Source organism: Phacochoerus africanus, chromosome 2, assembly GCF_016906955.1.
Source record: "Phacochoerus africanus isolate WHEZ1 chromosome 2, ROS_Pafr_v1, whole genome shotgun sequence".
Taxonomy (NCBI): Eukaryota; Metazoa; Chordata; class Mammalia; order Artiodactyla; family Suidae; genus Phacochoerus; species Phacochoerus africanus.
The window spans coordinates 232,177,546-232,194,582 of NC_062545.1; the positions used below are offsets into that span (position 1 = coordinate 232,177,546).

Sequence of the window (17,037 nt, forward strand, 5' to 3'; positions counted from 1 at the left end):
TTCTGCTTCTGTATACCCTGCAGTGTTCTTGTCCATAAAAATTTACTTTCCATCCTCTTTTTTATTTCTTCCTAATTTCTCTTTCTGTGTATATTTTAGTCACTTTTTTAGTGGATACCACTGAGATTACAATTAACATTTTTTTATATAATTACAATTAACATTTTAAATTTAAGACAGTCTAGTTTGAATTGATACCACTGTAGCTTCAGTAACCTACAAAAACTGTTCCTCTGCAGTTAGATACTTCTCTTTTATGTTATTTTTTTATAAATTACATCTTTATCCATTGCATACCTGTTAACCTGGATTTATGATTGTTTTTATACATTTTCTTTAAATCTTAGAGGAAATAGAAAGAGGAGTTAGAAACACAAACAAAATGCTGATTTTTATACTTTTATCTAAATAGTTGTTGTTAGGTGGAGATATTGAATAATATCCTCCGAACTGAGAGAAAACTTTGAGATCAAAAAGTGAGGCAAGCAACTCACTTTATTGAAGTTTATTGTGACCTATATATAGGCAGAAAGGATTGGGTGGGTGGGTGGATGATCCAGAGGCATTAAAAGCTTCACTCCGTGTTACTTAAAGTGTTACAGGAGATTTAAAGCGGCCAAAGCTGAGAATCGAACCTGGCCACCAAGTGAGGAGCATGTCCACACTGACTGAAACTAGGGTTTTTTCCTCCCCACTGGGGTATCAAGATTATCAACCCATTTGTGTCAGCAAAAAGCACCCTCCCAGTTTTCATATCAGATGAAGAAGGCAAGGTTATAAGTTATTAGGGAATTCATCTGGCTTGGGCACATTGCTTGTGAGTTAGACTAAAGCTTAGTCATGTGGAAAGGGCATGGAGTTGACAAAATGGAGTCAGTGTGATTCAGCCACATGGTAATAGCTTTACCAGAGTTCTCTTCATAGTCAGTCTTTTAATTCAGATGTAATGGTTGTATATGTTCTTTGGTGTGCATGGAATGGAATAGTAAGAAATGCAAAGTGAAATCATTTTTATTTTTTATTATTTTGAATTTGAAAAATACTTTAAAATTGTATTGATTGCTAATTTTTGTCCTGTCTTTTTTCATGCAGATTTGAAACCAAAATAGATTCATTTCACGTTACTGGCTTATCAGATAATTCAACAAAACCCCGCCTCCTTTCTTCACTGGATGATGCTGCATCACTCTTCCAAATTATATTTGAGATAAATCCTTTAGATGAAACTGTTGCTCAAAGGTGTATCATAGAAGCTGAACCTTTAGAAATGCTGTATGATGCAGTAAGCATTTTTGTAATTCCTAAGTTTTTAATATATTTCCTTTTGCCTTGAGTTTGTGCCTTATGTTAATGATACTTGTTTTAACAGAAAACAGTGAATAGTATAGTGGAATTCTTCAGACCTCCAGAGGAGGTAAATCTAGCACAGCTGACCTCAGTGACTTTGACAAAACTTGAAGAATTTCGTGAGAAGACAGCAACAGGTAAATGCCAGTATTAATGTTGGTGAATTAAGTACTTAAACTGAACTTTTAGTCATGTTATACTGATTTGAGTAAGTATGCTTTGAGTTTATATTCTAGACAAAATATAGTTTTAATTGAAACTAATTTGATACTTTTATATTTAAATACAGATATAGTGATAATCATTTCTTACACTTATGTTAGAAAGGTATAACCTATGGACCACATTCAAATTAACTGCAAATTTTTTAGGATTTTTGAAATTTTTTTTTAATAACAAACTGGCCTGTCATTTTCCTTTCATGTAATGACTTTCAAATTTTAATATATTTGCCTCAGAAAATAAAAGTTCCACACTTTTCGTATTCTCTTGGAGAATTGGTGTAAGATCGGGTCTCGTTTCTTCTTGCAGTGTTTGGTGTAATTTAACAGTAAAACCATTTGGGTTTGGATATTTCTTTGGGGAGGATTTTAAATTAGAAATTCCCCTTTTTAAAATATAGATGACTATTGGTATGATCTTATGATTTTTAATGCTTTGTAACTTGTTAAGAGTTGCTTTCTGGCTCAATATAGGTAATTTAAAAAATGTTCCACATATGTTTGGAAAGCATATCTTTTTGTTTGTTTGTTTTGGCCACACCCATGGTATGTGGAAGTTTCCCTGCCAGGGATCAAAGTGACTGGCCAGGGATCCAGTGACAATGCTGTATCCTTAACCTGCTACACCACAAGAGAACTCCTGAAAAGCATATCTTTTTTGTATCTTTGTCCTTCATAAGTAATTATCATGTACTTCAAATCTTTTGTAACCTTGCTGGATTTTTTTTTTCCCTTCGTTTTTCACCATATTCTAACAAATACATGGAAAATACTTCACTATCAATGTAGGTTTGTCTATTTCTTGTAAATCTGTAATTTTCTTCTTTATAAATGTTGACTATCATTAGGTACATGCAGAGATAAATTGATTTTCAACCCAATCTTTTTATCTGTTTGAAGTTGTCTATATTTTTAGTAATGCTCTAATTTTTTATATTCTTTATATTTAAATTTTTTTATTTTTATTTTTTTTTTGTTCTGATATTAGATATATTCTAGGTTTCTTTTGGCTTTAAGTTGCCTGCTGTGTGTTTTTTCATTCTTTTACTTACTCCCCCCCCATCTTTATAGTTATTTATTTTTAGGGCTGTACCCACGGCATATGGAGGTTCCCAGGCTAGGGGTCTAATTAGAGCTATAGCCCCTGGCCTACACCACAGCCACAGCAACCAGGATCCAAGCTGCGTCTGCAACGTATACCATACCTCATGGCAATACCGGATCCTTAACCCACTGAGTGAGGCCAGTGATGGAACCTGAGTCCTCATGGATGCTAGTCAGATTCATTTCCACTGAGCCATGACAGGAACTCCCCACATCTTTATTTTTAGATGTGTCATGTCAACAACATACAGTGGGATTTTTTTCAAGCTAGATTTAGTCTTTTAATTTTTTTTTATCTTTCTTGCCTGCCTTTAGATAAATTCTAGCATTACTTCCTTGTACCGTTCTGAAACTTAAACATTCTCTTTTTTTACTGTGGTAATAACAACACAAGTTTTTCTCAAAATACAAATTTAATAAAATATTTTACCTTTTCCCAGTCATTATAGGGAACATTTTAGCACTGTTGAACTCTCCTTCACTAGCCTCATGACCTAATGCTGTTTTTTTTTTTCCTTTTACTTATCTTTTTTCTTTTTTGATTTCATAAGTTTTTTATTTTTTTTGGTATAGTCAGTGCTGGTTTAGAATTACCTACATATCAACTACTTTCTTTGCTCTTCATTCTCATTTGTACTCCACATCTTTTATCTGGATTAATCCCTTTTTGTTGTTAGTTCACTTATACATTTTTTTCTTTAGTGAGAATGTGCTGGGGAAAAACTTTTTTGTTATTTCGTTTGGTTTTGGTCTGAAAAAAATTTTTCTGTCCTCTGTTTTGAAAGATATTTTTACTAGATATATAATTCAAGGTTGGTGATTATATTTTTCTCAGCACAGTGAAGTGACCATTCTACTCTCTTTTGGCTTCCATTAATTATGTTGAGAATTCAGATGTCAGTGTGTTTGCTGTCTTTATAGATTATTTGTCCTTTTTCTTTCACATTAAAGATCTTTTTATCTTTTATATTCTATAGTTTGGGTATAATGTACCCAACTGGGGAGTTCCCGTCGTGGCTCAGTGGTTAATGAATCCAACTAGGAACCATGAGGTTGCGGGTTTGATCCCTGGCCTTGCTCAATGGCTTAGGGACCCGGTGTTGCCGTGAGCTGTGGTGTAGGTTGCAGACGCAGCTCGGATCCCATGTTGCTGTGGCTCTGGCATAAGCCGGTGGCTGCTGCTCAGATTCGACCCCTAGCCTGGGAACCTCCATATGCTGTGGGAGCAGCCCTCAAAAAGGCAAAAAGACAAAAAAAAAATGTACCCAACTGTAGACCAATCTGAGGATTGGTAGGTTTAATTATTTTTAGAAAATCCTCTAGAAATTTCTCTTGATTCTCTTCTTCTGGAACTCTGGCTAAATATAATTTAGCTTTTCTTAGTCTTTCATTCTTTTTAACTTCTGTTTTTTGGTTACCTTTCTGTCTGTTTTTCTTGTTACATGCTGGGTAATTTCCTTTATCTTCTGATTTACTGAATCCCTTTTTGGCCATATCTAATATGGTATTAAATCTTCCCATTGAGTTTAATTTCAGTGATTATATTTTCATTTCATTATAATTTCATTTCATTTCATTTCATTAGGAGTTCTGCTTTGTTGTATTTAAAATCTGCTCTGTTTTTCTTTGTAGTTGTGTATTTCCCATGGATATCTTCAAACATGTCTTTTATTTCTTCAAACAATTATAAGTACACTTGACCCTTGAACAACATGAGAGCTAATCTATTGTAATTTACAGTGGACTCTCTGTAAGTGTGGTTCTTATGCAGCCCCAGATTCACCAGTCATACACCGTGAAGGACTGTAAATATTTACTGTTGAAAATATTCAAATTTAATCACTCGTATTGTTCGAGTCAATTGTATAGTTATTTTATTTCTGTCTCTCTAGATAATTCTCTCTTCAGTTATATTATGTGGAGACTTCTGTGTTTTTTCCTCTCTTTAAAAATTTTTTTGTCTTTTTAGGGCTGCACTTGTGGCATATGGAGGTTCCCAGGCTAGGGGTTCAGTCAGAGCTGTAGCCACTGGCTTATGCCAGAGCCACAGCAATGCCAGATCCAAGCCACATCTGGGTCCTATACCACAGCTCATAGCAATGCTGGATCCTTAACCACTGAATGAGGCCAGCGATCAAACTTGCATCCTCATGGATACTAGTCAGATTCGTCTCCACTGAGCCACGATGGGAACCACTCTCCTCTCTTTTATTTCTGCTGGTTCTTATATTCATGTTAACCTTTGTCTTTTTTTATATTTGATGATTTTTGACTGTGAGCTGCTCATTTTTATTGGAAAATTATTAGGGAGAATTCCCTAGATTCTAGGACAAATGGACTTTGATTCAGGGAAGAATTTCATTTTTTTTCTGCCATATCTCTTGAGCATGTTGGTGGGACCACTAACTAAAGTAATTTCTTGAGATATTTTGGAATGACAAGGAAATGTTGGGCTACATATCTACTTGAAAACTGTATTGTGGTTTTCATAGGGGACTACCCCCTTCTCCCAATTGTTCTTAGAGACATTCTTTGCATTTTCTTATGGGAATGCTTTGGGGAGAGGGAGGTTTAACTTCTGGATTACCCTTACTTTGAGTATATAGCTTTTAAGATACCGGATTCATAAGAATAACTCCTGCTAGACTCCTCAATTTTGTCATCTGTTCCTATGGTCTGTAAGACTATAGCAAGGAGTTCCCATGTTTGCCAAGTACAGAAAAATGGCCTCAGGATAAAATTTTTCTGGCTCCCATTTAAGTGTTAACTAACTCTTTCAGTTTGATTTTTGGCTTGATAGATCCTTACTCTCTTGCCTCCTTTTAGTGTTTTTAGTAGGTTTCTTTGTTGCTGTTACTTTGTGTTGTTTTATATCCAACAATTTTTGTTGCTGTTAGTGGAAGAGTAGGTTTGGCTACCTACTCATTCATACTACCAGGATTTAGAAATCTAGTTAAATATTTTAGTGTAAATTGAAGACTTTATCTTAGTTAAAATTCATATGGGTAGATTAATCTATTTTCATAGAAAACTCTAGTTGCCTTTTCTGGCTTACATATGGTTTTATTGAAGATGATTTTATAGTCTAGGATTTTTCATTGTCTCACAGTAATGTAAAGTGTCATTGTTCAGCATGGTAGATGTAGCTGTAGTAAGTTCACGTATTGGGAAGCAATATGTAGATTCAAATATAACAGCTATGAATAAGTATTTTATGGAACTTAATTTTTAGATAAGTATCTTTCCATTTTTACCTAAATTGAGTTTATGGGTCAAAAACTTCTTTTTGAAGAAATATTCCAGTTTTGTACCCAGGCATATTTAATTAGAAGTGTACATGTTAACTAACAAATATTTTGCTCCAGGTAATTAATATTGTTTAGTATTATATATATTATTCCATTATTGTTAGTATTATAAATTAATACTAATTTCACATTTTAAGATTGTGCTACCAATTCCTATGTTTAATGATTCTCTATTTCTTGAGTAATTTGTGAAAACTATTCATTATAAAGATTTAAATTTTCTGCAGGTCTGCTTTATATTATTGAAACACAGAAAGTTCTTGATCTTAAAATTAATTTGAAGTCTTCATATATTATTATCCCACAAAATGGAATTTTTAGCCCTACGTCAAATCTTCTACTTTTGGATCTTGGTCATCTAAAGGTATATACTACTAATAATTATTTTAAAATATGGCACTTACAGTGTTTTGTTGTTTAAGGTGTAGGTTGCTTTTTAAACAGTTTGATTTGGTATATTAACTTTTAGCTTAATAGTAGAAACTAAGATTTGAGAAATCTTCCTTTTTGGCGAGTAAAATGAAGTTTCATTTCATTAGGTAGTTTTCCTATATTTCTAATAAGCAGAATGACCAATTGAATGTTGAAGGTCAAGGGCAAAAACCAAGTATTATACTTGTAGAATTTAAGAATAATGCTTGAAAAGTTTATCTCCTTTCAATTTAAATTTATTACTTGATCAACTAAAATGTGTAGAATGGGAGGGAGTTCTGGAACTAATCAAACATATTTTAATTCTTCTGAAATTTTTTGTGTGTATACTTCAGATATTTCCATTAAATAATCCTAAATTTGAGAGATGGTCTTCTTGCATGTCCCTTTCTATGTATCTATGTACAATTTTTTCCCTCAAGTTTTGAGTAGAGCATTCTTTTTTTGTGTATTTCTGGATCTGCCGTGTTGAATATGGTACCTACTAGCCACATGTGTTTAAACTGATTAAAATTTAAAAAAAAAGAAATTTAGTTTCTTAGTTACACTGGCCACATTCAAGTGTTTATTGGTCACAGATAGTTGGTGGCTACTGTATTAGAACAGATGGAGAAGAATTCCATCATCATAGAAAGCTCTCTTGGACAGCACTGCTCTATATCATTAAATAGAATGATTCTAACATTTTAAAGACCCAAGAAGAATGGCTAATTTAGGAATGGTCTTTCTGGCTACCTAACAAATATGTACCTTCCCTTGATGTTGACATTCTCCTTTATTCTATTTTTTTTTAAACTCTTCATTTGGTAATTATGTAGACACTGTTGGGTTTACATTTGTAATAGAAATTTATACAGCTAATTTTATTCATATTTGAAATTGGCTATGAAATTGGTTCATGGACAGTGTCATATAGTGGACACAGACATTGGAAAGGCATAGTGGTCAGGAATAAGGGTATCTGTCTAGTTTTATGACCTTAGGCATTTTGCTTAAACTTTTGCCTGAAATTCTTTGCCTTTTAAACAGACAATCAGCTTTTACTGTCTACTCTCACATGAGATACGTAAATTAGAGGAAAAAAATGTTAAAAAATATACACATGTGTCTAGTGTGTGTGTATATTCACATATGAATGAGTAAGATCTTTAAATATTGCTGTGAAGTGATCCCCAGAACACTTAAGTGAAAAAAGTATGCATAGTATACTAAGAAAGAGGAAGCACAAGTATAATTTGCTTGGGGTTTTATAAAAGGCAGAGCTAGGACTAAAATTTAGCTATCCTAATGTTTAATTCTGGACTCTTACTGTATTTATTTTTTTGGCTGCACTGCTACATTTGGGGTTCCTGGTCCAGGGATCAGATCTGAGCCATAGTTGCAACCTCCGCACAGCTGTTGCAATGCCAGATCCTAACCCACTGCACCAGGCTGGGGATCAAACCCTGCATCCTGCTGCTGCAGAGACACTGTCAATCCCGTTGCACCACAATGGGAACTCCTGGACTGTTATTTCTTATTTTGAAGTTATCTAAATATCTATTATTGTGCCATGGAAATACTCTGTAAGTTGTATTTGTCTCTTAATTTCATTTTTAATAAAAAAGGCTTCTTGGCAGGTTTAAAAATTGTTTTGATGTATTATTTCCCAGGATGGGCTCGATTCTCTTTTTTAATATAAATGATTTGGAAATATAACTTAAGATGTAGAAATTTACTTCATACTTGGCCTTCTCATCATATATGTCACAGATAAAGACATTTCTAATGATGTTGTACTGTATGTCAGCTTGTGAGTTTATCTTTTACTATTAAATTTTTATATTATAGCCCTCAAGAAAAAAACTTTTAATTTTCATTTTGAAGTATTATGCATAGTAGTCTAAACTATTAAAATTAACTTCAAGGTGACAAGTAAAATTCGTTCAGAATTACCAGATTTAAAGCAAGGTGGGGCCAAACTTGAGGAGATAATGCAAAGAGCCTATGATTCCTTTGATATTCAGCTTACAAGCATACAGCTGCTTTACAGCAGAGTTGGTGAGTATACAGTGTAGTATTTGTTGATTCATTTTGCTCAAGTGATTAATTAGGTTTTAGTTTCTCTGAAGATCTTCATCCTAAATATAAACATACTTTTACATTTTTGAATTAGAACTGATAATAGATGTTTCCTAGGAGCGGTATCTCAACTAGCAGTGATTTTACTCCTTAAGAGACATTGTTAATGTCTGGAGACATTTTTGGTTGTCACAAGTAGGGAGTTGGGGCACTATCAGCATCTACAGAGTGGAGGTCAAGGATGCTAGTGAACATCATACAATGTAGGAAAAAGCCACCCCACAACAGACTTAGTTGGCCTAAATATCAGTAACACTGAGATTGAGAAATTCTAATCTAGACCTGCATTTTCCACCCTTTGTACAAGGTTGGAAAGCATTGGCACATATTTAAAGTGATATTTGTAATACATAATGGGATAAGGAGAAGAGGCTGCTCAAGGCCAGAGGCAGCCAGCTGAGGAGCTCTGATAGCACAGACCATGAACAGCCATACAAAGACTGAAGAAGGTCACCGTCTTAGGAATACCTTTATCCAGTTCACTTGGGTGTACAAACAGGAATCTCTGGTCTGAATCTAGTTTTTTAGATGAGGTGGCCAGAATCAGAAATTCACTTTTCAAGAGCCACTAATATAAATAAGCCCAGACCAGTTGAGTCCTCTTTCCACTGTGTCATAGTGCACCTGAATCTCTGGACTATTAGTGAACAATTCAATTGGGTTGGATTGGTGGCTGTTTTAGAGATTGTAGGTATGTATATGATCAAATTCTAATTATCTGAGCTAGCTAATAGAAGGAGAAGCGGTGAGATCCTACAGTAATGGTTATTAAAAATCTTAGTTCTTATGGACTGGAACATTTGATTTTTTTATCTATATTTGCTTTAAGAGTAATGAAGTTGGTTTCTATTTTTGTCATATTCCATTTGGTGTAGAAGGAGCCAAAGATAGCGGGTGGCAAATGCAGATTATTTATAGAAAATCCATAAATTTATTCTCAAGGGATAAATTATTATATTTTGGTATGTTTATTATATTTTGGTTACTAATTATCAAAGTCCATGAACTGTGCTTAATACTTAAGATATTGAGATGTGTTGTAAAAAATTATTTTCAATATTTCATTTTTACTATCTGAAATTATTAGAATTCCTTGGAGTTGTTTTTGATGAGAATTAACTATTCTTAATTGAATCTTTTTTGGAGCAGGGTTTTTTCACATTGGGGTTACTTTATATAATTGTCATAGACTGTCTTGATAAATACTGAAACGTATGCATCTAAATATCTTATTTTTGTATAAATTAAGATGTAAAGGAAACATTTCATTTAGTTCATTATTGTTGGAGTTTAAAAATATATAATAGGAGTTCCCGTCGTGGCGCAGTGGTTAATGAATCCGACTAGGAACCATGAGGTTGCGGGTTCGGTCCCTGCCCTTGCTCGGTGGGTTAACGATCCGGCGTTGCCGTGAGCTGTGGTGTAGGTTGCAGACGCGGCTCGGATCCCGCATTGCTGTGGCTCTGGCATAGGGCCAGTGGCTACAGCTCCGATTCAACCCCTAGCCAGGGAACCTCCATATGCCGTGGGAGCGGCCCAAGAAATAGCAACAACAACAACAATAACAACAACAACAAAAGACAAAAATATATATATATATATATATATATAATAAAGTCCATTTTACTACCTGTCTGCGAGGGTCTAATCTTTTATTTGCGTGGTTTTCCTTGACTGAGGATTTAACTGAGTCATGGTATTAGTTTCAAATGGGGTATTATATATATGGGGATTATATATGACACTGTTCAAATGGGGTATTATATGTAATTGTTATAAATTTTAAAACTTCTTTCTTTTTTTTTCTGTCTTTTAAAAAAATTTTAATTTTATTGGAGTATAGTTGACCTAAAAGTTTGTCTTGGTTTCAGGTGTACAACTAGGCGAATCAGTTATTCATATACATATATCCATTCCTTTTCAGATTCTTTTCCCACATAGGTCATTACAGAGTAGATTTCCCTGAGTAGATTTCCCTTTGCTCTACTGGAGGTTTTTGTAACTCATCCATTCTTTATATAGCAGTGTGTATATGTCAATCCCAACCTCCCAGTTTACATCTCTCACCAACATTTCCCCTTTGGTACCTGGGAATATGGCATTAAGATTATCTAGATGTAGGAAGATTTTCTCATATCATGCACTGTATGACTATGTAGTATTAATGGTAATTTTGGGTTTAGTGTGTTTTTCAAATTACACATGTGTTAAAAATGTATTGTTTTCTGTAATTAGGTGATAATTGGAAAGAAGCACGAAAACTCAATGTATCTACACAGCATATTTTGGTACCTATGCACTTCAATGTGGAACTCTCTAAGGCCATGGTTTTCATGGATATAAGGATGCCCAGGTATGTATTATCCATTTCTTTTGGTGGTAGATTTTTTTTTTTTTTTAGTACTTCTGTAACTAAAAAATACCATGTTTCATTGATTTTTTTCTGTTAAAGTATGCAGAATATAAAAGTTACATTTTTAAGTGTGTAATTCAGTGGCATTAATAAGTACACTCACATTTTCGTGCAGTCATCCATCTCCAGAACTTTTATAATCTTTGCAAACTGAAACTCTACCTGTTAAATGATAATGCCCCATTGTAAATTTAGCCCATGGCTATCAGCACTTTGTGTCTTAATGAATTTGACTACTCTAGGTACCTCACATAAGTGGAATCATACAGTATCTGTCCTTTTGGGCCTAGGATATTTGACATGGCATAATGTCTTCAGGTTAATTCATGTTGTAGTGTTTTTTCATTTCATTGGTTTTAAGGCTAAATTCTATTGCATGTATATATAATGTATTGTTTATGCATTGATTTGTTGATGGACACTTGGCTGTTGTAATAATGCTGCTGTAAACATTGGTGTATAGATATCTATTCCAGTCCGTGCTTTAAATTTTTGGAGGTATATTTGCAGAAGTGGAATTGCTAGATTATTCTATTTTTAATTTTTTGAGGAACTGCCCTAGTCTTTTCCATAGCAGTTGCACCATTTTTACTCCCATCAATAGCGCACAAGGGTTCTAGTTTCTCTACCTTTTCACCAACGCTTGTAATTTTTTTCCTTAAAAAAAAAAAAATAGCCATCCTAATGGTTTGGAGAAGTATTTAATTAGAGTTTTGTCTTATTTTGTTTAGTTTTTTTCCTTTTTCTTTATTTTTATTTTCAGGGCTGCACCTGCAGCATATGGAAGTTCCTAGGCTGTGGGTTGAATTGGAGCTGCAGCTTCCATTCTGCCTACACCACAGCCACAGCGACATGGGATCCAAGCCTCATCTGCAGCTTGTGACAACACCGGAAACTTTAACCCACTGAGTGAGGCCAGGGATTGAACCTGTATCCTCAAGGATACTAGTCAGGTTCCTCACCCACTGAGCTACTAATTACAATTACTAATTACATTCTCCCCAATTATGGTTTTGAATTGCGTTTTCCTAATGGTTAGTGATGGCGAGCATATTTTCACATACTTATTGGCAATTTATTTATTTATTTATTTATTTATTTATTAATTTTTTGCATTTTGCTTTTTAGGGCCATACATGTGGCATATGGAGATTGCCAGGGTAGCGGTTGAATCGGAGCTACAGCTGCTGGCCTACTCCACAGCCATAGCAACGCAGGATCCAAGCCGTATCTAGGACCTACACCACAGTTGATGGCAACGCCGGATCCTTAACCCACTGAGCAAGGCCAGGGATCAAACCCGCAACCTTATGTTTCCTAGTTGGATTTGTTTCCACTCCACCACATGGGAACTCTGGCAATTTATATATTTCTTTAGAGAAATGTGTATTCAAATCCTTGGCCTACTTTTTAATCAGGTTGTTTGTGGTTTTTGTTAAATTGCAGGAGATTGATTTTGTTTTTAATATTTTCCTGGGTGTTAACTCATTATTAGATAAAATGAGCTGCAGATATTTTCTTTCATTTTGTGGAGTGGCTTTTTATCACTTTTGATAGTGCCCTTTGATGCACACAAAAGTTTTAAATTGTGATTAAGTCTAATTTATTTTTGTTATTTGTGCTTTTATTGTCATATCTAGAAATCATTACCAAATCCAGTATCATAAAACTTTTACTGTACCTTTTTTTTTTTTTCAACGAGTTTATACTTTTAGCTCTGGGGAAACCCTTTGTGTGTGTGTGTGTGTGTGTGTGTGTGTGTGTGTCTTTTTGCCTTTTCCAGGCTAGGGGTCTAATCGGAGCTGTAGCCGCCAGCCTACGCCAGAGTCACAGCAACGTGGGATCCAAGCCACATCTGCGACCTACACCTCAGCTCACAGCAACGCCGGATCCTTACCCCACTGAGCAAGGCCAGGGATCGAACCCTCAACCTCATGGTTCCTAGTCAGATTCATTAACCACTGAGCCACAAAGGGAACTCGTGGAAAAACCTTTTTGAGTTAATTTTAGGATATGGTGTTAGGTAAGGATCTGGCTTTATTCTTTTACATGTGGATATGTACTTTTTTCAGCACCATTTGTTGAAAAGACTGTCCTTTCCCTATTGAATATTCTTGATATCCTTGTCAAAAATCATTAGGCCATGTATGTAAGGGTTTATTTATGGGCTTTCTATTCTCTTCCCTTGGCTTCTGTGTTTGTCTTTATGCCAGTATCACACAGTTTTGTTTCCTGTAGCTTTGAGTAACTTGAAATTAGGAAATGTGACTCATCCAACTTTGTTCTTTTTCTATATCATTTTGGTGATTTGAGGTCCTTTGAGATTGCATGTGAATTTTATGATGGATATTTCTGTTTTTATAAAAGACGTTATTGAGGTTTTGATATGGATTATATCGAATCTGCAAATGTTGTCAGTGGTGACATTTTAACATTAAGTCTTCCAGTCCATTAACATAAGATGTCTTACCATTATCTGTGTCATCTTTAATTTCTTTCAGCATGATTTTGTAGTTTTTGGTGTATTTTTTTACTTCCTTGGTTAAGTTTATTCTTTTTGATGCTATTATAAATGGGATTATTAATTTCCTTTTTTGGATTATTCTTGGTTAGTTTGTAGAAAACTCAACTGATATTTCCAAGTTGATTTTGTATGATGAATTTTTATATTAGTTTTAGCATTTTTTGGTGTATGTGGAATTGTTAAAGTTTTCTACATATAAGACTACTTCGTTTTAGGACAGAGGGAATTTTACTTCATCCTTTCTGATTTGCATGCCTTTTATTTCTTCTTTCTTGCCTAATTATTCTGGCTAGATTTTCCAGTACTGTGTTGAATACAAGTAATTTAACTGGGCATCCTTTATTCTGATCATAGAGGAAAACTTTTCAGTCTTTTGCATTAAGTATGATATCTTTGATTTCTTTAGATAGGACCTTTATTATTTTGAGGTAGTTTCATTCTTTTTCTAGTTTTTGAGGGTTTTATTATAGAAATGTGTCACATTTTCCAAATGCCTTTTTTTTAAATCAATTGAGATGATCATGTGTTATTTTGTCCCATCATTTTTTTAATATGATTTTTAAAAACTTTTTATTAATTTATTTTTTTCCCACTGTACAGCAAGGGGATCAAGCCATTCTTACATGTATACATTTTTTTCCCCCACCCTTTGTTCTGTTGCAGTATGAGTATCTAAACATAGTTCTCAGTGCTACTCAGCAGGATCTCCTTGTAAATCTATTCTAAGATGTGTCTGATAAGCCCAAGCTCCCGATCCCTCCACTCCCTCCCCCTCCCATCAGGCAACCACAAGTCTATTTTCCAAGTCCATGATTTTCTTTTCTGTGGAGATGTTCATTTGTGCCGGATATTAGATTCCAGTTATAAGTGATATCATATGGTATTTGTCTTTGTCTTTCTGGCTCATTTCACTCAGTATGAGATTCTCTAGCTCCATCCATGTTGCTGCAAATGGCATTATGTCATTCTTTTTTATGGCTGAGTAGTATTCCATTGTGTATATAGACCACATCTTCGGAATCCAATCATCTGTCGATGGACATTTGGGTTGTTTCCATGTCCTGGCTATTGTGAAGAGTGCTGCAATGAACATGCGGGTGCACGTGTCTCTTTTAAGTAGAGTTTTGTCCGGATGGATGCCCAAGAGTGGGATTGCGGGGTCATATGGAAGTTCTATGTATAGATTTCTAAGGTACCTCCCAACTGTTCTCCATAGTGGCTGTACCAATTTACATTCCCACCAACAGTGCAGGAGGGTTCCCTTTTCTCCACAGCCCCTCCAGCACTTGTTATTTGTGGATTTATTGATGATGGCCATTCTGACTGGTGTGAGGTGATATCTCATGGTAGTTTGGATTTGCATTTCTCTTATAACCAGCGATGTTGAGCATTTTTTCATGTGTTTGTTGGCCATCTGTATATCTTCTCTGGAGAACAGTCTATTCAGGTCTTTTGCCCATTTTTCCATTGCGTGATTGGCTTTTTTGCTGTTGGGTTGTATAAGTTGTTTATATATTCTCGAGATGAAGCCCTTGTCGGTTGCATCATTTGACACTATTTTCTCCCATTCTGTAAGTTGTCTTTTTGTTTTCTTTTGGGTTTCCTTTGCTGTGCAAAAGCTTTTCAGTTTGATGAGGTCCCATGGGTTTATTTTTGCTCTAATTTCGATTGCTTTGGGAGACTGACCTGAGAAAATATTCATGATGTTGATGTCCGAGAGTGTTTTGCCTCTGTTTTCTTCTAGGAGTTTGATGGTGTCCTGTCGTATATTTAAGTCTTTCAGCCATTTGGAGTTTATTTTTGTGCATGGTGTGAGGGTGTGTTCTAGTTTCATTGCTTTGCATGCAGCTGTCCAGGTTTCCCAGCAATGCTTGCTGAATAGACTTTCTTTTTCCCATTTGATGTTCTTGCCTCCCTTGTCAAAGATGAATTGACCATAGGTGTCAGGGTTTATTTCCGGGTTCTCTATTCTGTTCCATTGGTCTGTCTGTCTGTTTTGATACCAGTACCACACTGTTTTGATGACTGTGGCTTTGTAGTATTTCTTGAAGTCTGGGAGAGTTATGCCTCCTGCTTGGTTTTTGTTTCTCAGGATTGCTTTGGCGATTCTGGGTCTTTTGTGGTTCCATATAAATGTTTGGATTGTTTGTTCTAGTTCTGTGAAAAATGTCCTGGGTAATTGGATAGGGATTGCATTGAATGTGTAGATTGCTTTGGGTAGTATGGCCATTTTTACAATATTGATTTTCCCAATCCAGGAACATGGAATATCTTTCCATTTCTTTCCACCTTCTTTGATTTCTTTGATTAAAGTTTTATAGTTCTCGGCATATAGGTCCTTTACCTCCTTGGTCAGGTGTATTCCGAGGTGTTTGATTTTGTGAGGTGCAATTTTAAAAGGTATCGTATTTTTGGATTCCTTTTCTAATATTTCATTGCTGGTATACAGAAATGCAACTGACTTCTGAATGTTAATCTTATATCCTGCTACTTTGCTGAATTTATGAATCAGTTCAAGGAGTTTTTGGGTTGAGTCCTTAGGGTTTTCTATGTATAGTATCATGTCATCTGCATACAGTGACAGTTTTATCTCTTCTCTTCCTATATGGATGCCTTTTATTTCTTTGGTTTGTCTAATTGCTGTGGCTAGGACTTCCAAAACTCTGTTGAAGAGCAGTGGTGAGAGTGGGCATCCCTGTCTTGTTCCAGATTAGAGTGGGAAGGCTTTCAGTTTTTCCCCACTGAGTATTATATTTGCTGTGGGTTTATCATAAATGGCTTTGATTATGTTCAGGAATGTTCCCTCTATACCCACTTTGGCGAGGGTCTTGATCATGAATGGATGTTGGACTTTGTCAAATGCTTTTTCTGTGTCTATTGAGATGATCCTATGATTTTTGACTTTTTTTGTTAATGTGGTGTATGATGCTGATTGATTTGCGTATGTTGAACCATCCTTGTGAACCTGGGATGAACCCAACCTGGTCATGGTGTATACTTTTTTTGGTATGTTGTTGGATTCGGTTGGCTAAGATTTTGTTGAGAATTTTTGCATCTATATTCATCAATGATATTGGGCGATAGTTTTCTTTTTTGGTGGTATCTCTGTCTGGTTTTGGAATTTAGGTGATGGTGGCATCATAGAATGTCTTTGGGAGTATTCCTTCTTCTTCAACCTTTTGAAAGAGTTTAAGGAGGATGGGCACCAGTTCCTCTTTATATGTTTGATAGAATTCGCCTGTGCAGCCATCTGGTCCTGGACTTTTATTTGTAGGGAGGGATTTTATGACCTCTTCAATTTCATTTCTAGTGATCGGTCTGTTCAGTTGGTCTGTTTCTACTTGATTCAGTTTTGGCAGGCTGTAAGATTCTAGAAGATTGTCCATTTCTTCCAGATTGTCAAAGTTGTTGCCATATAATTGTTTGTAGTATTCTCTTATGGTTTTTTGTATTTCTGCAGTATCTGTTGTTATTTCTCGTTTTTCATTTATAATTTTGGTTATTTGAGTTTTTTCTCTCCTCTTTTTGTTAATATGATTTATTGATCTGTTTTCATATGTTGAACCA

General features: G+C 35.1%; 1 protein-coding gene across 5 annotated transcripts in view; it reads left to right on the forward strand.

Annotated features, from left to right (window-relative positions):
* The window catches only part of VPS13A (vacuolar protein sorting 13 homolog A), a 272,751-nt gene that overhangs the window by 69,962 nt on the left and 185,752 nt on the right, over positions 1-17,037 (forward strand). For all 5 annotated transcript variants that reach the window (XM_047767800.1, XM_047767801.1, XM_047767802.1 and 2 more), the window contains 5 exons: positions 1,093-1,282; positions 1,370-1,484; positions 6,208-6,344; positions 8,320-8,452; positions 10,769-10,886. In XM_047767800.1, coding sequence (XP_047623756.1) covers positions 1,093-1,282; positions 1,370-1,484; positions 6,208-6,344; positions 8,320-8,452; positions 10,769-10,886 — 693 coding nt within the window. The remainder of the gene's footprint in view (positions 1-1,092; positions 1,283-1,369; positions 1,485-6,207; positions 6,345-8,319; positions 8,453-10,768; positions 10,887-17,037) is intronic.